This window comes from Neopsephotus bourkii, unplaced genomic scaffold, assembly GCF_033783945.1.
Source record: "Neopsephotus bourkii isolate Nb327-2 ecotype Australia unplaced genomic scaffold, CSIRO-AGI_Nbou_v1 NB_272, whole genome shotgun sequence".
NCBI classification, from domain to species: Eukaryota; Metazoa; Chordata; class Aves; order Psittaciformes; family Psittacidae; genus Neopsephotus; species Neopsephotus bourkii.
Window position 1 is genome coordinate 3,534,868 of NW_026900781.1, and position 23,164 is coordinate 3,558,031.

Genomic DNA, 23,164 nt, shown 5'->3' on the forward strand with positions numbered 1-23,164 from the left:
TGGCAGTACCCAAGTCATCCAAGGTCATAGAGGAAGTCTCTTGCAGAGCCACAATTTGAATCAACATCTCCTGTGCCCTAATCACAAGTCTATCCTTCCTCTCACTAACATCACAGTGCATTTCTTTGTTAAGTCTTTCTAGTTAAATATAACATAATGGGCCTTTTTCTTCATTCATCCACAATGGTAATATGACATTATGAGATTGGCACTTGTCGTTCACAGGGAATGCTCTTTTTCTGCTTGCCCCCAAAACACAAACACACTTAACAGATTGTCGTCTGTGGATGACACTAGAATCTCTGTATTTTAGAACCTTTTTACAGCAGGCTCACAGAGAAAATTGCCCTTTATTAGTGTTTTTCAGGATATGAGAGGATGACAACTTGTGGATCCCAGCTACAAAGAATTACTCCCCTTTCCCACAAACTCAGGGGTGGGGGAAACCTTTTTGGTCAAGTAGATCAAGATAAGATCAGACTATTCACATAATATCCCTTAACAGCTGCTACCACATGAAGGCCTAAATACTATAGTAATAGATCAGTAGGCACTGGCTACCATCATGCATGAGTTCACCCTTAAGTATCCCTGAATGACATGTAAAGTAAAACAGCAAACAGTGGAAAACCCAGTCACAGCACCATGTTTTCTTTTACCACCTTTTCCACTTTGTTTAGGTGGACACATGTAATTATGTAATTACTTTCCATTTCAAGCTCTTGAGACTATAGAGAAATGTCCCAAACCAAGAAAATTATATTCACTGTATCTGTGGTATATGAAAGGACGCATGTGAGAAATGCCTGGCGTACAGAACTCCATTCATGTCTGAGTTACTATTTTTGCATTTGTCTCATTTAGGTTTTGTGGGGTTTTTTTTCTTTAGTTCAGTTTCTTCAAACCATGTCCTCTTCCACATGACCTTTTTGATAAATAGTCCTTTGTTGTACTGCAAGGCCTTGGCAGCAGAGGACAGAATGAATACAGCTAGTCCTTATCTAAAGTTTACCTTTAAACTCTGGGTTTTGGCACAGGTTTGAGACATTTGCTTTGTTTAGGTTTTATAACTCTAAATGATGAGCATTGCTTGAGAACTGGGTCTCCTCCAGAGGTCCCAGAGTTCTCTGCTGACATTCCCCTTTGCTCCTGCAGTCCCTCCCATGTCTACCCCACTTGCACTTTTCTGCTTCACCACCTCAAAATTAGTGGATTACCTCAGCTTTTCTGATACATCTTTGGCAAGTGAATAAAAGTCAGGTTGCCAATATTTTCATGTGGAAAATGGGCTTCTCCCTGTCTTTTTAAGTGTAGAAGACATTTTTCTGTGGGGAGAGGATTCTAAAAGTCTCTTTTGCAGATTCTGCAGTTGCCCATCATTTTAAAAAGCAACTCCAAATGTTTTTTGTCACTATACTATCTTCTCACAGAAGTTTTGCTGACAAAAGTTTGTGGCTTATTTTCAACTGGCAAATCAATATGAAACTTTCTATTCTTCCTGCCCTTGAGAAAGCCTGTTACTCTATATGTTAAGATCTATTATTATTTCAGACATTGCAGTGTAATACTACATCCCTGGCAGCCCCAAGAACAAAACCATTAAACACATGGGACCCCCTCTCCCCAGCAAATTTATCTCAAAAATAAGTACTTCATTTAAGCCTAAACAGCCTAAAGCATGACTCATACCTCAGTGAAAGACAACTATTTGAAAACTTGAGGGCTGCTATAACTGACCAAAGCAAGGGCAAAGGTATCAAAAATAAGCCTAGCATTACAATTGCAGATGCAAAACAAATTAATACTCCCATAGAGAAAAGCCAGACCTGCCAGGCTGCCCAAGCCTCCACAGGAGGTTTAACTGCTGCACAGCATGAGGACAGACTGGGGCCAGGCATGGAGACTCTGGCCCTTGGAGTTAGGCACATTGCACTTCAGAGGCTTGTTGATAGTGGGAAATCCTGAGCATTTTTATTACCAACCAGGTTTGTCCCTTTACAAAAAATAACTTACTGTTTTCTCGGAAGTCAGCTTTGATAAACTTGAAGGTCCTCTTGATGTACTTCAGGGCTGTAAAGTTAAGCTAAAAAAAAAGTGTTGATTTGGTTTGTTTGCTTTTTTCTTGTCAATTTTTTAATTAGTACACATACAGCTAAAAAGCCTTCATGCAATGTTAGATTCAGTTATTAAAGCTACCTCTAAACTTCTGAAATTGGCTGAGTTCTTAAAAAAAATATTAAAAATTGTACTGCCTTGCTCTTTCCCCGCTCTCTAATAGCAACTCATAAAAAGATGCAAGTTTCCAACTGTTGAAATGCTACATAAATGCTCTTAAACAAAATAAGAATTTATATCCAAGTAGATGTAATCGAGTGAAACTCACTTTTATCTTCACAATGTGAATAACACATTAGTGACTGATCTATTGCTTATGAAAAGAAAAGAAAAAAATAGAAAAAGCCTTTTCACAGTTCAATAGAAAGTTACAGTATTTGAGAACTGAATAAGAAGTCATGTAATGGCTTTGCAGCTTTTGAACTTTCACATGTTTCAGATTTTTCTAATGCTTGTGTGGATTAAAGAGATTCACATCTCAATGACTGGGGCACCTCACATTTTTTCTGGATCAGGTTTAATGATTTCCACACTGTAGAAATTTCCCTTTGTATGAACACACCCTGAATTTAAGGAATTTTTCATACTTAGGCGAGTATTTTCCAGTATGTTTCTTTTCATGCTAACTCTGTCAAAGGGCACAGTGTCTGCATCATGGGAATGAGCAACTCCTTCAGTTTCACACTTCAATACCCTGGGCCTTTTCGGCATGCTTTTCTTTCTAGATCCAAAAATGAGTTAAAGGGGGGTTAGGGGGAGTCAGGAGACAATAAAATAGAAAACATACATATTTTTTTACTTCTGTGTATTATCTCATCTTGGATCTCAGAATAAAAAGAACCACCGTTTATTTCAGTAATTTGCAATGCTCATGGTTTCAAATCTACAGCTATACTCTTTCCATCTTTCTTAAAGACATTTCAAAGCAGGATTGTGTGACCCAAAGAGAGAGAAGAATCTCTGAAGTCCCTCCAGCTCACAGAAAAAAACCCCTTGCAGTTTATACCCTTTGACTTAGGATTAAGGGGTGACAAAAAACCATTGCATCCTTTTTTTAAAAAAATTGAGTATGTGCATGCCTGAATATCTTATATTTTAGTGGTTATCAGGAAGGCATGGGTACCATCCAGAATCTAGAAGTAATTACAGACCTCATAAAAACCAGTGTGTATGTTAAGTCCTTATGGTTCAAGGGGAACCAAATGTTTAAAGACACTTGCACACAATAGATGCGACAACATATTGTGTAAACTGTTTGGGGCCTGTGCAGAACTGAATACAGTGGATGAACTGGGGGTGAAGAGTAAGGGAAGGTGAGTCGTTCTAGTTGTAGACCCCCAGAGTAAGATAATTTCAGAGTTTTGATTGAATTTTTTGGTCTCCATCATTATGCAGCACTGGAGCACAGCCAAAACTTCACTGTCTTCTGTTTCTTCTAAATTTCTCTGCAACAGAAGTGACCAGGCCATCTAGAAATCTTCAACTACAGAGCACTGCTGGTTCAAAAACCTGTCTGCCTTCTGATTTTTTTGCATGCTCCAAACTCCTCATTAATATGAGGCAACCAGGACTACCTAAGGCTATCAAGAAGCCAAGGTGTGTTGAAGACAGCTGGTTTAAATAAAGAGTATTACCTCTCTTTGCAGTCACCACTGAACAGAAAACGGTGTCAAGCTAAGCTGAGCAAAGATGACAACCAACTGCTGGCAGCACTTGAAACTTTAGAGAGTCCCTTTGGAGAGTTGTGCAAGCAGGCACCGTTCCCCAGTCAGCCCTGATCTTCCAGCTCCTCCAGCAGTGCCAGCATTTCACTCAGTCTCACAGCTCCGATTTCAGATGATCTACTGCTTGAAAACACACAACTGAATTGATCTGCACAGCATTAGTTCCCTGTCCTGCTTCTTTGGAACGTATCATAACACGAATACCTAGTTTGTGAAATCAAACGTGTCTGCTTAGGCTCCTTGCTTTGCCATTCATTTGCTTCTTCTAAAAGAAATAAGATTACACTCCTAAAACAAGAAAAAACATTTCAGAGGGCAGTGCTTAATCTTCATGCCTCATGTTTCAGCTAAATTCATATCAAATGTGAACTGACACTACAAATATAGGCACCAGAGGAGACTATTTTCCATGTTTGCAGTATCTGTTCACTACCACAAAATGTTGAGAACAGTGAGAACAATGCCAAGAAATCAAAGTCCATTGCAGACAAGTGTGCTACTTGCTGGCTGTTAACAGAAAACACTTGATGGAAACAAGATCAACTGGCTGCGAGAGAGCAAACAGGGCACTGAAATGCATTGGAATTTCTGTTTTTTTATAAAAAGAATGTGTCTATAGAACTCATGAAGGGGCAGAATCTTACCAACATGAGGAACAGAACTTGTGGTCTCAGCTTTAAGTTGTAAACAACTGTAGGTTTGAGTTTCAAAGGAGTAATGTGAAGAGCTGCTGGAGATGACTTCACTAGCAATTTTAGATCAGCTAAAATGTTGCGTGTATGTGCCTGTGCAGGAATAACAGGGGAGATGTATAATACATTACTACAATTAGAGGTCATCAACAGGATCTTAAAAAAGATTCATCAATCATCTTATTCAACCCTAACCAAACCAAGTATTCAGTACAATGCACCACCTTCTCCACTCCATATGGTTTTCTGAATGAAAAAACTTTGCACAAAATCTATCACCAATGTAGTCTACTAAGTGCCATTATTTCAAATGCCACCAACTTTGAAATATCAAATAAATTCTGAACTCAGAAACAATTACTGTGCCTCTATGTACCAAAGAAAAACACATCAAGACACACAACTATGGTATATCTACCTCCAAATGAGTAACTTCATTAAACATTGATGTAAGCACTGTTTATACAACACTTAAGTATCAAAAAAAAAAAAGAAAAAGGAATGCACCATTAACTTCAGAGATGACAACAGTGTAAGTTGCTGGAGAGCTAGAAAGCATTTGTTTTAAGAAATTGTTCTGTTCTGCCTCCCTTTACATTTCTACGAGACCTAGCTTTGTAGGTTGAGACACCAGCCATCTTATTACCTGAGTTTCTGCAGCCTGTTAGAGACTGGATTTTCATTGGCATATTTTTTTCACTTGCTCCATTTCATTGAAAACTAAACAAATTTCATAATGAAAGCAGAAGTATTTGGAACAACATAAATATGGAGACTGACCACAACTCAACCTTATCTGCTTGTCAGTGAAGTAATATTTCCCCACATTTTCTCATACTCAAGAACAAATTTGTAGTATATTGCTCAGAAAAAGTGAGCTTTCAAAGCATTTTCAGAGGAACAGAACTTTGAGGGTTTGCTGGCTTTTTTTGTTTGGTTGGAGTTTTTTTACGTACAAATAGAAACACCATACTTTGGAACAAGAGCACAAAAAAAGACATGTTCAGGGGAAAGTACCAGAGATGAAAGTCTCGCCCCACTGAATTCCAGGATGAAACAGCCATTGGTTTCAACAGGGTCATGATCTCTGTCAAGATCTGAGTCTGGATCCACTTTTGAAGTAGGTGTGGCCTAAGAGCAGGAGGAAAGAATTGACGATAATATAAAATACACCTCTCCCTCTTAAACAGCTCATCATACATTTCATGTTACACTGTTATTAACTACAAAAAGAGCACAAGTGGTACACCCTACTTTCACCACCCCATCCTTTTGTTATCTTTGTATTACATAATATCATGATTTTTTTGGTGTGTGTGTGTTGCTGGTGGTGAATGGGATGGCAGCATTTATGCAACGGTTATGCTACATACTAGAATTGTATGAATTTTATGACAACCCACTTTTCATCATATACAAAACAGCATCGTACATCCAGAGGCACAGTTTTTACTCCTACCTTAAGACAACTGATATTACACACTATATGCTTCAGTATTATATTTGCATAAGTTATGCTTGTGTCTTGTATACATGTTCACACATACTACATGTATACAGCATTTCTGATCTTATAGGCACACACATCCATGGATGCTGGAAAAGCCTGAATGTGGAGCCACAATAAGGCGGCTCCTGGCTGATAGCAGTATGTTGCAGAATTTGTTTCCATGTTACTAGATCACAGAAAAAGTCTTGTAAGGATTATTTTAATTTGTAAAACATTTGTATTCCCTACTGTATTGCAATAAAAGGAATGTGCCAAATGCCAGTCCTTTAAGAAACACGATACAATTCCTCATTTTTTTGGTTTGAAATCAGAACTGAAACACATTTGCTGCAGAACTGATATTTATGGCCCTGGCAGAAGGTGATGGCTGGGAGTCAACTCACTCATTGCAGATGTAATCCTTTCATGAGAATCTAGATGTGTCACTTTATATACTATATCCTCTGATAATTTTCAGGGAAAACAAAGTTGCAATGACATCACAAAATGCACAGCAAATCCTTGACTGGCCAAAACTTCAAGGTCAGGAAGACACAAAGCAGCACAATCACCTCACAGCTGCAAATGGAGGCAGAATTCTGGGTCTTTTGCTGGGAAGAAAGAAATTATTGCCTGCATATGCTACCAGTAAATCAGCAGTAGCTTAGCTACCCTAGAGCATGAAACTCAGCATAATAGATCTTTCATAACTCACTGGAGAGGTCATGGTACAAGAATGTTGAACAATACAACACAATCTTTTGTAGGTAAGCAACTTCAAGGTAGGAGGTGTAAGTTGCTGCAACAACAGAAACCTCAGAGGAGATCATCAGAAAATGATTAACATGTTTTTTCAAAGGAATGTGCACAACTGACAATATTTTCAACACAGACTTTTTCGAACTCCTCTGGTGTCCTGTTTCTTATGCTTTATGCATGTACAGGGAGCTCATATTTTGATTGTTTCATTAACCCCATATTTCTTCTACTTCTAATTACCTAAAGTATTATGATCATATTATTCACATTAGTTTATTTGGAATAATTCCCATTACAGGGACTTTCAGAAAAGTAACCTTACGTTGAACACAGTTTCTGGTGCACCAAATTTTCTCATATTTGTCACTTGATGGTTTGTTAAACTGTCTGATTTGATGTTTGTTACAAACGTTCACTTGTTGAAGTCCCAAACAAACATCAAGGATACCACTCTTTTCCACAGAGTATATGCTTCATATTGTTTGCTGGTTTTCTTTGGACTTCATCTTTCTTAAAGGAATATACCAAAATAAGACCACACTCAAAAAGATGACACCCAGTTTTTCTAGAAAATTAGTTTCTGTTGAAATTCATATAATATTGCACACTTATTTTGATTTGCTGAAGTCCAAGCTCGCTAATATCCCAGGTAAACTGGATGAAACCACAGACGTCTAAAACCAATAAGGGCAAAAACCTCAACAGACAATTGCACACAAAGGCTGGTTGCTGCCTACCATCCTAAAAGCAAAGTTGGCTTTTTCTCCCAATAGGAACTGACTTCCATGCCAGTTCTTCCCTTCTTTTAGCAAAAAGGCAGCCCACCTGCATATAAACCACTGAGGAGGCAGCTGAATCATGACACAGTTCAGATGGGAAGCCACAGCCACTTCCAGAATCCTATAGGAAAGCTGATCAAGATACCAGGCTTGGATCTAAATAGTCTGGAGAGGAGTGGGAGCAAAGCTGCTGTTTCACTTTCTGAAGTCACTTCTAGGGACAGCCAAAGAGAACACAATTACTAGGTGTCAAATAGTGCCTTTCTTCATTTTCACTTCTCTAAAAAATTGTCATTACATGGGACCATTGCGAAGGAACAGAGAAAGAAGTGGTGTGAGTTCAATAATGAATCAAGGCCAGGAAAGAGACAGGAAATTCAAATCTGTAGGAACTGACTGTTTTGTGTCAGCCACAACATGCATTCAAATACATGTGTCCATTTCCAGTTGCTTCCTCTTCACACCTTCCCAAGAGACTCCAGGGTCCAAGGCATCCAGGGAGGCTGCTGGCTCTCCAGACAGATGTGCAGGTTTCTCACAGCCCTCTGAAAGGTATCTTGCATTCTTCCAACTATTTCAAATGAAACTGTTTCAGACAGACCAAGCCACCTCTTTTTTATTCTGCAATTCTGAATACATTTAGGTCCCCTCCCCCACCCCAAACTGCCTCTTACTTTGAAAATTCCCAATTCTTTGCATATGACGTTGTGATGTTTCACCATGAAAAATTAATTTTAAATTATAAGCACCAAATTGTAACTTCTCTGTATGGTAAAGGATCACACAGAGGGGATTTGTGGTTTAAACAAAGATCTTGTATAATTAGCCATAATAACAAAGGAAATATTCATAATTACATCAAAGGATTCTTCACTGAGTATTGTTTTATTTGCTTCCTGAGGGAGCAGATTTCTCTGAAAAGATAACACTATTTTAGCCAGATGTATGTAAATAACAAAGGGCCATCTACAGAATCCAGCTTCAAACTAAAGCCTGAAAAAGACTCCAAAATCCAGAAGAGATTCTCCAATTGATTTGATTACAGGCCAGGCATCGGTTCTCTGCTAGGTATGCAGTGCTGATATGTCTGTAATATGTAAACATGGTTTCAGATGGACATAACACACAACGCTACAGCATACCCGAGACGCCTGTCTCAGCTTATAGGAGACATAGTCTGGGGATTAATTTCATCCACCAACATAAACATAGGACTAATTTTGTAAAGTACAGATAGCTAAAAATAAGCAAGAGTAATGTTATGCAATAAAACCTGGTATATGTTTCCCCTTTCCAGAGAAGGGAATCTGACATGGCTCCAAATAGAAAGAGGTGGCAGTCTGACCAGAACACAAAATATATTCATTTCATTCCCTTCCAAAGAGATGGCAGTTGAATCTCCCATACATTAAAGATGCATGCCCACTGTCATATCATTTCAATGGTTTAAATAGTAAATTATGATCAAAAATTCATAACACTTCTGCCCTCCCCTGGAAAAGAAAAATAGGTCAAAAATAAATAGAAACAAACTGTCTTCTGCTCCTTTATATGCATTTGAGAGGAAAAAAAATGAGGGAGATAAATCTGCATAATACTGAACCGAATCTCTTTAATTCTAGTCAGCTTTTATCATTCAATCACTGAGTCTGTATGTGGAAAAATTCATGCTAATTCCCCCTAGCAACAGCCGCAGCCTATCAGGGGGAGCCCTGCACCAGGCAGCTGCCAGCCAGCAAGAATAACTCTAAGTAGGTCAGGCCTGCATTTCTAAAAATGCCACGGTCTAGTAACCCCACTGTCCCGTCTGTCTGCCCTGCCCCATAATAACCTCGATTGCTTGGTGACACAATGACATACTACCCTGTTAGAGCGCAATCAAATCATGCTGCATTATTCTGCTGCGAGCATCGCTGCTGGATGAAGGACCCATCGAGGGACAGCATTAATCAGGCAGCCATTCATGTCCACTAGCACTTCACTCTGGAGATGGAGCCTGCATTAATGACCAGCTGTTTGAACCAACACAAACAAAATAATGTCTTCCACCCTGTTGGCCGTGTAGAATACACTATTCTAATCAGGCAGGTTATACTCACTGACTAAACCTAAGATGTAAATTAAACAGCCACAGACAATACCAGCTTTTGTAACCTTCTATTAATTAAAGTAAGTACATTTAAATTGTACTACACACGATTCAAAAAGCTATTGGTTTAATATACACAGTCATCTCTTCCTACAAATTTGTGTCCACAGTCCAAAAAAAAAAACCCCACAAAAACCCCACCCCACTGTTTGCATAATGCAATCTACCTATCCTGATGAATTAAAAAGTGACATAAACAGAGCTGAACTGAAACCGACCTCTGTGGGGAGCAGGGAACCACACCAGGCTTCTAGCAACCGGGCGGCATGGACACCGACAGACGTTCTCATGGAATACTGCAGAGGGGATAACTATGAAAGCCCTGTAAACATCTGCCAGCCACAACACGGAGAAAGGCCAGTCAGAGCAGATTAAGCACCCCCTGCAATTTCACTACTTAAATGCTACCAAGTTGCTTGTGCAGACCTAAAAATAATCGTGGAGGTCAGAAAGCTGCCGGCGGGGTGTGGACCAGCACCTTTAAGCATGCACAGCCACAGCCCTGGGGACTCTGACTTGGCTGCGAGATGCTGCATGATGCCTTCTTGGGGGCCCCCCCCCCCCCATTCGCCAGAGAAGCCTTAATATAAACCACACTAGACCCCAGTCAGCCTTCTGTGGGGTGGTATTTCAGTATCAAATTCATAATGCAAGAACAGAATTTCAGCATGCTTGCTTTGTGTTTAATTACACCCTTGCTTATAAACACCTCTGTGCGCCTCACTTGTGTCTCCCTTCAGAGCATGCCTCCATGACAAGCAGCTGTCTATGCAGGATAGAGATTGGAAAGGCATTTTCTAGGAAAGATGGTTCATCTGCATTTTTTTCTGAAGGATTCACACTTCCACTTGGTGAACGCATACCCTCTGACAAACTGGTAATTCAGTCTTCACTGCTGCAGAATTCAGCAAGCATTGCACATGTAAATCCGTCCACATCTGAGTTAGGAACACAGCAGATTCATTAATCCATTTTGCTTTCTTGTTGAACCCGGCTCAGTAACCAGGTTATGACTGTCTCCCTTTGCTTTGTGGCACACATCAAATAGCTATTCTTGGAGCGATACAGTCACTGACGTAACCGTGGACTCCTAATTACAAGCTGCTGACATTTTGCTTGTCTCTGCAGCTTTGAAGCTGTGAGTTAAGTCTCTCCGTCCTCCTTGCTTGCTTTAAACTGCCTCAGTTAGAAGCACATGACAGTTTCAGAAAGGTATAGGAGTGACATAAGGTCCTTTCTAGAGCCTGCTGTATTGCCAAGGTTATTTTTCTTTAAGCAAACAGAAAACTACATTTTGGAAGTAATAAGACTCCTTTGCCCCCAGCACAAGAATGTTATCCAACAGCTGGCTAAATATAATCCAACACACAGGGCTGCCTTTGTAGGCTGGGTAACAAATAGTGGAAGGGCCAGACTGGCGTCTTGCAGGGTAGCTCACCATGACTATTGGGAAATCCCCTTGTACACATTTTAGGATGACATTATGGTCTATGGATTTGTATAAAAGGAAAAAAGGAAAAAAAGAACCAAACCACCTCCTTCTCGACAGGCAGCTGCTAGAAACCATGCCAAGCCCCTAGCTGACTGCAGTGCTTGTTTCCCCCATTTCTACATTTTTCAGCCATGGCCAAGAAGAGCCGCCTACCAAACTAAACATGCCTGTACTGTGACAAATCTACCTGCTCTGAACACATGGTCTCCCCCATGCACATTTGGCAATAAGAAATACACCCAGGTAACATTTCAGAAAAATCTATTGTCAAATACGAGCATTGCCTTTTCTCAATAGATGAAGAATTCTTTTCAATTAAAGGCTGATTCTGAAATTCTAAAAAGGAAAAGAAGAAAGATATAAATATAACGCTGAATATAAATGCTCAGTTGAGCATTCCGGCTTCTGATGACTGTGTTAGCCAGCTGGTCTAGAAGTCATCTGGGATGCATTTATTTTGATTAGATTGATCACATTTCTATTTACAGGATAGAATTTTTCACCATACTGAATACAGCTGTGTTTATAAAGATTTTAAGATGGGGAAATGAAACCCCACAGTTTCTCACAGCACAGTGCAGAAGACTCAGTGCTTCAAGGTGTTAAGCGGAAAGGATCTGCTTTCACGTTTCTTAAAAGAATTCTGCCTACCATCTGTTTTCACAAAGTGCCGCCTCAGTCAGGAAATGGGTGTAGAGCTATAGCTGAAAATGCAAGCTGCAATCAAGTCTGACCTAGTGAAGTGACAAACTTCCTCTGTAAATTGGTCAGAAATGTCTTTCTTTCATGTCTGTACATGCTCACACACACACAAAAGCACTTACATACATATATATATACACACAGAGTGCATGGCTGCTGTTTCCCCTGGGGATATCGCTGCAACCACCTAGCTCATCAGTTCCTTCACTGACAGCATCAGGAGTGTTCAAGCTACAATTTACAGTCCCCGCCATCCATACATTGCTTTGTTAATCGAGCCATCCTCTCTGCAATAGGAATGCCTGGAATCAGACAAACGGCATGTAGCATTTCTTCTTCCTTTGCATTTGCATTCGCTCGCTCTCTCCTTCTCCCATGGCTTTGCCTTAACAGGCAGACACAACCAATACCTTATTTATCCATCTCCAGCACAACGCTGAGGTGAAACCCGACTGCAGCACTGTGGCTTCCCCATGTTAATCCTCTGGAGCAGCAGAGGCTGGATTCTTGCTGCTGATGCCCTTGTCGAGCACTGGATTACTTTACATAATATTTCTTTAAGCTTTCACCCACCCCAACCTAGAATAACACCCCTCCTTTCTCCTCCCTCCACATCCCCCCCAAAGAAAATCCCAAAGTCATCACATATTGCAACTCTTTGCTTCCAGAACCAACAGAAAAAACGCAGCTCCATCGCTCTTTGTAGCAATGTGCAGACGAGTGAGTTTTGAGCCAGCCAAGCCGGGGTGAAGCGCAGGCAGTGAGACTGTGGCAGCCCCAGCAGCAGCAGAAACGGCAGCAGCCGCCCAGGTAAATGGACGGAAAAGCAGGTTGTGTCGAGATCAGTGCAGTCTCGTAGCTGTAGGGAAAGACAATCTCACTTCTTCTGAATGGTATAGCTTCGTGCCTGCAGGAACGGAAAAAAGGGAAGACCCAGAATTAAAAATAAAAGCCAGAACAGTTAAGAAGAAACAATAACTATAATAAATTATTGTAACTTTATTTTTCTGGGCTTTTGGAGGTTTTGGGGAGCTGCCTTTTCCTCTCTCTTCCCAAAGTCTCCTGTGATGCTGGATGCTACTGTCCAAGAGTGCGGAGTCACAAAGGCTCACTCTCCAAAGCGCAGTGAGACCAGCATCACATGAGAAACCACATGACGCACCCAAATCGGATGCTGATGTGGTCCACTGTTTCACTTGGGGGGGGGGGGTGGGGGGGTGGAGAATCTCTACAAAAACATGCCCTTCTCTAGCGGTTAGAAAAGAATTTCCCGTTTAAAAAAAAAAACACAACTAAATAAAAAAAGGCCAAAAAATAAGTATCTCACTATCTATCCATCTTCAACACCAGTGCTTCAGGAGGCAGGAGAATGCTGTTCCACAGACACTAGCTGGATGGCAGTAATATTACTTCCAGGCTATGTTATTCAAAGCTGATTCCACTTAAATTAATTCCTGAAAAGCATACTCCGTGTCTTCATAACATGAACAGGCTCAGAAAACCAACTCCATTATCGTTCCCTGCAATCTATATCTAAATCTGTGTCTTGAATAATTTATTTGAGCCTAATAAGCTATTTAGAAAGACCACTCCTTTTCCCACTCAGGCCCACGCTCATGAGCAACTACAACAGGAAACAGAGGGGTGTTCACTGTCTTCATAACTGGTCATTCTAGTAAACACACTGTCCCACAAATACTCGAGGAAAAAAATGAGCAGAAAGCTTTTCTCCTCACGCATGGACATGACTGGGGTTTCTGGTTTGCGGAAGGTGGCAATGTTTTCCTGGCATTGCTGACTCAAAATCTTTCCATCCAAATAAAGAAGCAATCTCTTGTCTGCCAATTCCTGCAGAGGTGTTGTGCCACATTGTTTAACGCAGAAACATCTGGACATCCCTGGCAGTCCCCGAATAAGGGCGTGCAGCTCCGCAACACTGTTCACTGACAGGGCACCAAGCAGTTAATATCCTTGGCTGTTTTACCATCTTGCCTATAGGAGCATGGAACCGAGGGACTGGCTCGCTGAAGAAACAAAAGCAGAAAAACTGACCTTGATGATCGATGCAACTGCTGCTGCATAAAGTTATCATCCAACAAACAATTAGCAGTTTGTAGCTTGTTTTATGCCTAACATTTGTTCAAGTGACAGAGCAGGTGGCACAGAGTCCTCCATCCCCTTTGTTTGCAATGCCGGGCACCACCTCTCAGTGCTGCGCTCCCTGGTTCTTTACACTGAAACTGTACACGGTGTCAGGGAAATGTAAGAAGATAGCTGCTGTGAATCTGCACAGCTGCTTTGCACAGGATCCCATTGCAAGCTCCAAAGTTATATGATAGGGATCAAGCACAGAATTCCACAGAAGAGAGATATCTAGCACTCACACAAGGAAGCGCAATCGGAGCAGAACCCAAGTGCTATTTTGCGACGATTTCAACCTCCCCAACTGTTCACGCAATAGCAGATTGCAAAATTTTGCACAACGCAGTTGTAGCTCGTTCTCATTGGCTCCTATCAGAAAGAGGTTTTGCAATGGGCTGCACCTAGGAGTTGCCTAAATTCCACGTAAAATCCGGTTGTAGCATTCACCCTCAGCATGCAGTTAGTGTTCAGGAGAGCCACAGGACTGCATGTAAAGAAATCACAAGATTACAGCAGTCATCTGAGGGCATTTTCACCTGTGGGATTTATAATTTCAGCACTGGCAAGTCTTTATTGGAAAATGATATTGGTACACCCAAAAAGATAAACATTACTGAGGCAGAGACTCAGTGCACCAAAATAAGTATCTTCAGGGCTTTGGATTACAAGGTAAGAGGAGCTGTCGTAATCACCAGCCTTATTGTTCTTAATCTATAGCGATTAGCATAACATGGCTCAGCATGGCTTCTCTTTCATTCTCAAAATCTGAGCTGCAGGAGTTCTTGACTCCGTGAGCTGATGATCTTTCCCACTTGACACTTGTAGCTCATTCACCTGTTCTGATGTAGATCCACAAAGCTGTGGATGCCTCATCCCTCTAAGTGTTAAAGGAAAGGCTGGGCAGGGCTTTGAATAACCTGGTCTAATGGAAGATGCCCGTGCCCATGACAGGGGGCTTGCAACTAAATGATCTTTAAGGTCCCTTCCAACCCAATCCATTATATGATTCTGTATGTTTGTTGGAAGTATCCTCTGCAGGTTACTTGGTGAACCCCCTGTCTATCATCACCATTATATCAGGTCAGCTGCAACTTCATCCTGGAAACACCCAGAGTTTCCATAACCTGTGCATTTCTTGCATACACAGCCTTCACTACACTGCTAATGAGAAATACTGGATTGCATATGCTTTCCTAGATCTAACACTAAAAACAAAGTGAAGGAGTCAAGGAAAAAAGAGACTTCTCATACTCATTTGAGCATCTCCAAATTGCCACCATCTGATGATTGTTTTGATATTTAAATGCTTCCAGTTCAACTATTAACCAAACCACTAAAACCCCAGTGAACACCCTGATAATGATTCCAGTGTTCTGTCATGTGTTACCCATGAGAAACAGGAGAAAGATCAAAGACCAGATGCATGTGAAACCCCAACTACTCTCAGAAACCAGAATTGCGGCTGAACCAACATGGAGCTTGAGGATGCTAGTTTATTCAGAGTATGCAATACAAGACATTTTTCAAGCAGACCTGAAAAGGGGACCCTGCAGTATTTATAAATGTTTTGGGAAGCCTGTGAATAATCTCCTATGTAGATACACAAATATGTACCTTTAAGTATGACCCAGAAGTACAGAGTTGTATTAGATGCAAACAATGGGGGGGGGGGGAGGAGGGAGAGAGACAAGAATTACAGAGAGAAAGACCAGTCATAATTTCTTCAGTAATGTAAAATACTTAGATGAACAAAAGCTTCTTGTGAAAGATAGCACTACAGACACAGAGCTTAAAAATCTAATTCTTACACGGAGATTCCTTCAGATAACCTCTCCACTGAATTCTTTGGTACCAGTATGGGTAACTAACTGTTTCTTCCCTCTCCAAATCTCCAACATAGGTACTTTGGTCTGTTAGGTACTGTTAACTCACAAACTAATTCATTTGGAGACTCTAAAACTACCTGTCTAAAATGACTCTCATTTGAACTCCATAGCACATTTTCTCTCTCTCATTACAGTGAATGAAGAAGTATGAAGTTGTCCAAACCGAACAGCTGTGAGTACAGGTGTGAATTTCTGGTTAACATAATTTCTGGCTGAGTTCACATGAAAGCTTTTGGACTGGAAGATGTGGAAAGGACTGGGCTTGTTTTGGATGTTGCCTTGACAGGTTATGAATAGAAATTTTCCCAACACCATTTTATTGCTGGCATTTGACGATCTGTTCACAAACATTTAATCATAAATCCTGCTCCATATTAGTGTAGCTTCATGCTACCTTAGGAATACAATAACTTGGATTTGATGTAACTGTCCACAGGGAACAGGCTTTGGAGTAGAAGATTCAGCAACAGAGTAGACTCTAGATCAACATGAAGAATTACAGCAATATACAGACAGGCCAAACTAAACATAATTCATGACTGCTTAAATGCTACTCAGTTTCTGTGGAGTAATTTTCATGCACTTTTTAACCAGATTCAGTACACTTCTTCATATGGCTAACTATCTGGTTGGTACAGTACTCCATTGCAACTCTACTGCAAGAGGATCTCTATGAGTCTAAGATTCATCAATCATCACTGAAAATGAAGCTTTGGATCCCAGGTGTGAGATAGTTGCACTATTACAGAGAACAAGACTTAAATTCTTTCAACACCAGACAAGAATTAGGACCCAAAAGAGGAAAGCTACCCTACCACCTTTAGCACACCAGCTTTTCCTTTTGGGAATAGTCCCTTTTGGGTCTTACTTCCTGAAGTCATAGAAAGCAGAAGCAGTTGGTTAAACATAACATGGGCACTGCAGAGACTGGTCAGAAGTAACAGAACTTAAACCAAACAAGTATCTGGCCAATGTTTTAACATAAATTTAGCTTTCTGCTTATGACAGCCAAAATCTGCCACACTTGCACAGGAATTAACAGTGCCACCCAGGAAGTACGAAGAGAAAAACAGCAGAAATTTGGAGTAATGCTGTAGTTTCAGCTAAAGCAGAATGCAACGAACACACTTGTGTTTACCAGAAAAATGCATAGCTGCTAATTCTGGTAGAAACATGCAATTGCGAAATTCTGCAGGGAATGTTCCATTTGAATGCTTGATGATTTTCAGCCAGCATCAGGCTCTGGGGTTTGCTTTTCAATGACCTTTCTCTTTGTCATCTACAGATAGAGAAAACATTACCATTAGGCTTGAGGTTTCAACCCAAAAGCCAGGCAAAACTTGATGTTTCACTGAACTTGAAACCTCAAAGTGGACCTGAAGTGTGCAAACCTTATGGACTCAAACCAAAACAAACACATCGGTGAACAAAAACCACAGAGCTGCACATAGGTCTAAGTACTGAGCCAGGCTGGCTACTGGCCAAGGCATGAAGTGCCCTACGCTTCACACAAAATATCAGTAGATGTTTAATGACCACAGGGTATGTCTAGACACACAGCACCATGGTTTAGAGACACTCAGGTCAACTTTATCTGTGAGTTAAAAACCCTGAAGCAGCTTCTTTTCAGTGTACAGAGCTTTTCATTAAGGTAAAATACCCTGTAAGGAGTTTTGTGTGACCACAGCTAAGCTGCTTTGGTACTTACAGGTTTCTTCAAAGCTATCTCCTGATGTTGCTACTATTTGTATGGCACCTGGAATGAACTCTGTCTCATACAAAAGGTATGCTTTGCTTGTCCATCCAATCAAAAGTAGCCACAACTCCACCTTTTGGTAATTTTCAGTAAAATATGTCTAGACCATCTTAGTAAGAGCATGTAAAAATATAGGGAAATGCTGCTTCTGCACCTTCAGCACAGAGATCTTCATCACAAGAAACTGGTGAAGCACAGTTCTGCACTTCTCTCTTGCAGTCATCTGGAACAAGATCAATTTATTTGAATTCACTGATTATTCAATACTACTCTTTGAAAATTTTCCCACTTTAATTCTAGGTTCCATGGATGCATGATGGACAGTTTATTGCAATTAGCCTCTCAAATTTTCAGCTATTCCAGATGATAGCACTGACCACATACGTTTGTATTTCTCAGCTCTTTGATCCTAATATTTGAGATTCTGTTTCCACTGTTAGTACAAATACTATGCTTAAAATCTGAGTGACAGTTTCTCAATATTTACCCATGTTTGATCACTGAATGTTAGAAAATGCCTATGCACTTTAAAGGCCTGAGTTGACATATCTTAAGCCCTGTGCTGTTGGAATCCTGCAAACTGTTAGTGTGAGAAAGAAGACTTCAGAATCAGTCCTGGAATATAGGAACTCAAAAGAGCAGAACGTGATACATCAATGTAAATGCAACTAAGTGATAATAAAAAGTGAAAAAATACACAAGTTTCTCTGTAGGTTTCTCACAAGTTTCCTGAGGTTAATATTCCCATTATTATTCTCACTAAAAACTGTTTCCTTCAGTTAAGTTAGCCCTTGGGGCCAAATTCTTCTCATGATTCAAAAGCAACTGACATGACATATGCCAGTGTAAAAGGGGTCAGGCCATAAGTTAATTTAGAGTACTGTAATTATACTAATGATGTAAAAAGCAAATAAGATTTGTGCAGAGGATTTGGAAGTTTGCATTAAAACACATACCACTTGAACACATGACTTGCAGGAATATAGTGATGCTTCATTAGCTCACTCTTTCACTGTTCTTATCATGCTCTTGCAAATTCCTGAACGTGTAAGATAACAATCTCTTAATATAATTATGGAATGGCTACTTGAAACAAAACACATCACCTAAGTTACACCACCAAAAACATGACCACGGATCTCGGCCACAAATCTTCCATTACATTTGCATTCAATTTGCATCATGACTTTGACTTCCAAACTCAAGTGTTGCTTTGTTTAGTAAACCTGTACCTTAACAAGACAATCTAGACTGAACACAGAAATTCTTTATTAATTACCCTAATTTCCTTTAAAAGTCTTACAGTCATTAGTATGGGTTGGTGAACACAGAATATTGGGTAAAGTGATGCAAATGCCAGAAAACAAGGAAATTGTGCAATATATCAGTTCTTCATACAAAACAATCTGCAAACCCTAATGTATTTTACCAGGCTGTGAAAAAGCTGTGTGATGAAGAAATTACGGATGACCCAGGGAATTACAGACCAGTCAGTCGCACCTCTGTGCCTGGCAAAATCTTGGAGCAGATTCTCCTGGAAGGCATGCTAAGGCACATGAAAAACAACAAGGTGCTTGGTGACAGCCAGCATGGCTTCACTAAGGGGAAATCCTGCCTGACCAATTTGGTGGCTTCTATGATGGGGCTACAGAACTGATGGACAGTGGTAGAGCAGTTGATGTCATCTACCTGGATTTGTGTAAAGCGTTCGACACTGTCCCACGCAACATCCTTGTCTCTAAATTGGAGAGACATCAATTTGATGAATGGACCACTCGGTGGATAAAGAACGGACTGGATGGCCGCACACAAAGAGTTGTGGTCAATGGCTCAATGTCCGGCTGGAGACAAGTAACGAGTGGTGTCCCTCAGGGATCTGTGTTGGGACCGGTCTTGTTTAACATTTTCGTCGCTGACATGGACAGTGGGATTGAGTGCGCCCTCGGCAAGTTTGCCGATGACACCAAGCTGTGTGGTTCGGTTGATACGCTGGAGGGAAGGAATGCCATCCAGAGGGACCTTGACACGCTTGTGAGGTGGGCTGATGCCAACCTCATGAAATTTAACCATGCCAAGTGCAAGGTCCTACACCTGGGTTGGAGCAATCCCAGGCACAGCTACAGGCTGGGCACAGAAGAGATTCAGAGCAGCCCTGCAGAGAAGGACTTGGGGGTGCTGGTTGATGAGAAAATGAACATGAGCCAGCTTCAGTGTGCGCTTGCAGCACAGAAAGCCAATCATATCCTGGGCTGCATCAAAAGGAGCATGACCAGCAGGTCGAAGGAGGTGATCCTGCCCTTTTATTCTGCTCTCGTGAGACCTCACTTGGAGTATTGTGTGCAGTTCTGGTGTCCTCAACATAAAAAGGACATGGATCTATTGGAACAAGTCTAGAGGAGGGCCACGAGAATGATCAGGGGACTGAAGCACCTCCCATATGAAGATCGGCTGAGAAAGTTGGGACTGTTCAGCCTGGAGAAGAGAAGGCTGCATGGAGACTTCATAGCAGCCTTCCAGTATCTGAAGGGGACCTATAGGGATGCTGGGGAGGGACTCTTCATTAGGGACTGTAGTGACAGGACAAGGGGTAATGGATTCAAACTTAAACAGGGGAAGTTTAGACTGGATATAAGGAGGAAATTCTTTCCTGTTAGGGTGATGAGGCACTGGAATGGATTGCCCAGGGAGGTTGTGAATGGTCCATCCCTGGCAGTGTTCAAGGCCAGGTTGGACGAGGCCTTGGGTGAGATGTTTTAGTGTGAGGTGTTCCTGCCCATGGCAGGGGGGTTGGAACTTGATGATCTTAAGGTCCTTTCCAACCCTAACTATTCTATGATTCTATGTGTAATAGCAAAAAGTCCATGAAGGGTCCTGAACTGCTCAGCCAATTAATACCATGCCTATATGAAAATTAAATAACTAATTGTTTGGGGGTTTTTTAAATTATACTGTATGCAAGGAAAACCATTCTGAAACACATTACAGCCAACTCGTTAGTGAAACTGCTGACAAAGCAGTTAATAGCTGGTCTTGGGCAAAGGACTGGTTTCCTTTTGTTGGCTGCCCAGTTTTTAGATGGGTATTTTACATCAAACACATTACAAGTTCAAAGTGGAAGAACTATGTTTTTTCACCTGTGGGTGGTTTCAACTTAGACTTCAGCATTACTGTCAGGAAGTCAGTTTTTCCATGCTTGTTACTGTAAACAAAGATTGCATGGCACATCTCCAAAAGTGATAGAAGGTCAAGGACCAAACTGCGAAAGCAACAGATTGCTTCCAGAAACCACAGCAGCACAACGCAGAAGTGAGAATAATCACACATTTAAACCCCATTTCATGTTCTCATCACATAGGAGTTTGGGCTGCACAATGAACACGTGCAAATACAAGCTTGCATACTCTTTATTATACATGTATCCATATAACTATATCTCCTTATATATATATTTATATAGCCTCACACATTTTTAATATATATATATACACGTATATAAGTGTACATATCTGGCTTAAATGCTGAGTGATCAAGTAAGGAGAAGAGCCAATAGCACCACTTATTATTAACATTGCCTTCTGCTCACTTTCTAATTTGTGCTTTTAACTCTTTCAAACCTCAATCCTGCCTGTGATTGGTTTTATTTTGTCTCAATTTGTAAACTTACAATAAAACAGCATTAGATATTTCTAAGTCCTTCTCCCCAACAATATTTATTTCAACATGTTCTTTGATCATCTGCAATTCCAAGAGCTGTAGCCAGGATTTTGCAAGCATATCTCTTGTTCATGGTAGTGTTACTTTTGCTGCTTCTCAGATAAGAACCCAAATTTGACAACGCTATAGTTTTTTTGTTTGCTTGGATTTTATTTTTTTTTTTTACATCTAAACCTCTTTTGGAAAGATGAATATTATTTTAGTGAACAGAATTTACCCCCTTCTGCCTCTGCATGAGACTTGTAACATTGCCTAACTATGCAAAAGTTCTGTACATGCATTTTCCGCTCCAGGCCCCCAAGATATTTACAACCACAACTAAGGCAGTAGAAGTTTTGTTCTGATAGCACAACAATGAGCATCCCAAAACAAATACCCTGAACTGGTGAGACTCTGCACTACCCCATCTATACTTCAGTTTTGTGTCTGTAAAACAAGGATAATTTCAGCCCTTCATGTCATGGAGATGTGACACACATTAATCTTTTTCTGGATCAGTAAGATAATGCATACATTAACTGATGGCAAAAAACACCTCTTTGGGACAGAGATCTTGGAGCACGGTAAACAGAAAGACTTAAAACAAAAAGGCAAATCTACAACAATTTGCTATATCCATCCTGCTCAGGGAAAGAGATGGGAACTTCCACGAAAAGAAAGCATGCATGATCAGGCATGCAGAGAGTGAATGGTCATATACAAATGGAGGGACAGTTTTACTGCTGGTGTTTCTTCATGTTTATTTGTGTCCGAAACCTTATAAACAATTCTTCTAACTTACCTGTGTGTGTAATATTATAAACGGTGTACTTTAGGTCATTATTTGTGCCATAGGAAGTAGCAGTGTCCATATTTCTGTTGAACTATAAACCTTAACCTTTCAATTGCTTTAACAAATGCTTCTTAATGGTAGTCCATCTCCTCTCCTACTGTGCTAACTGAACAGTATTCACCACAACATTGCAGCCTTAGATTAACAGGAGAGAGGAAGGTTAAAAGATTGAGTAGCATCAGGAATGAAAACAAAGTCAGAAGAATAAATTGAAGAAGAAAAGCCACATCTCAAATTTATTCAAAAGCCCTAAAATTAGGTCTATTTAACCTCACGTACTAAACACTTACTTACATTCTACAATCTTCAGTATGATACAAGCACATACCAACTGGTCTTTGCTGGTAAAGACTGTTTTCTGAGTCAGGACTACAGCATCCAGAGTGCAGATGTTATACTGGCTGAGCAACATAAAAGCCTCAGATACATGTTATTAATTTGTGAACTGCAAATATATTTAATTGTAAACAAATTGTGAAAAACTTTGAGGAACTCTAAAAATAATTATGGACACCAGGGTGAATGTTTCCTGGTCTTGCATCCAACATCAAGAAGTCATTTGAAAATGTCTTCTGCACTCAAAGCTGATATTTTTTCCTAGCTTGACATCTATAACTAACCAGCTTTGGAATATTTTCTTTTACTCATCATTAACATCCCATCCTGTGTTTTTAAGGATTTCAAAACATCTCAAAACAAAACCTTCTGAATTACAACAGTGAAATATGATATATGAAAACATAACCCACCACTTTAAACCAGTCTAGAAAAACTTGTTATTCCACAGATTTGGATACAACACACAGGCTGTGCTTCACTGATATTGTTAAATACTTACAATGTTAAATTTCATAAGACATTGTTAAAAGACATTTTGACCAAACTAAGCTTTACTGTCAGTTTAATAATAAATGAAGCTGATACCCACCCATG

The 23,164-nt window shown here is 40.4% G+C and overlaps 1 protein-coding gene across 11 annotated transcripts in view; it reads right to left on the bottom strand.

Moving 5' to 3' along the window:
- Positions 1-23,164, bottom strand: part of LOC133208492 (uncharacterized) — a 276,640-nt gene that overhangs the window by 12,183 nt on the left and 241,293 nt on the right. For 5 of the 11 annotated variants that reach the window (XR_009724384.1, XR_009724385.1, XR_009724383.1 and 2 more), the window contains one exon: positions 11,631-12,808. Coding sequence is in view for 3 of the 11 variants with exons in the window: in XM_061346391.1 (XP_061202375.1) it covers positions 7,982-8,129; positions 12,557-12,808 (400 nt within the window). In the remaining 8 variants the exon portion in view is untranslated. Of the gene's footprint in view, positions 1-7,033; positions 8,130-11,630; positions 13,099-23,164 lie in introns of those variants that run through there. The other 6 variants (XM_061346391.1, XM_061346393.1, XR_009724382.1 and 3 more) reach the window with 4 other exon arrangements.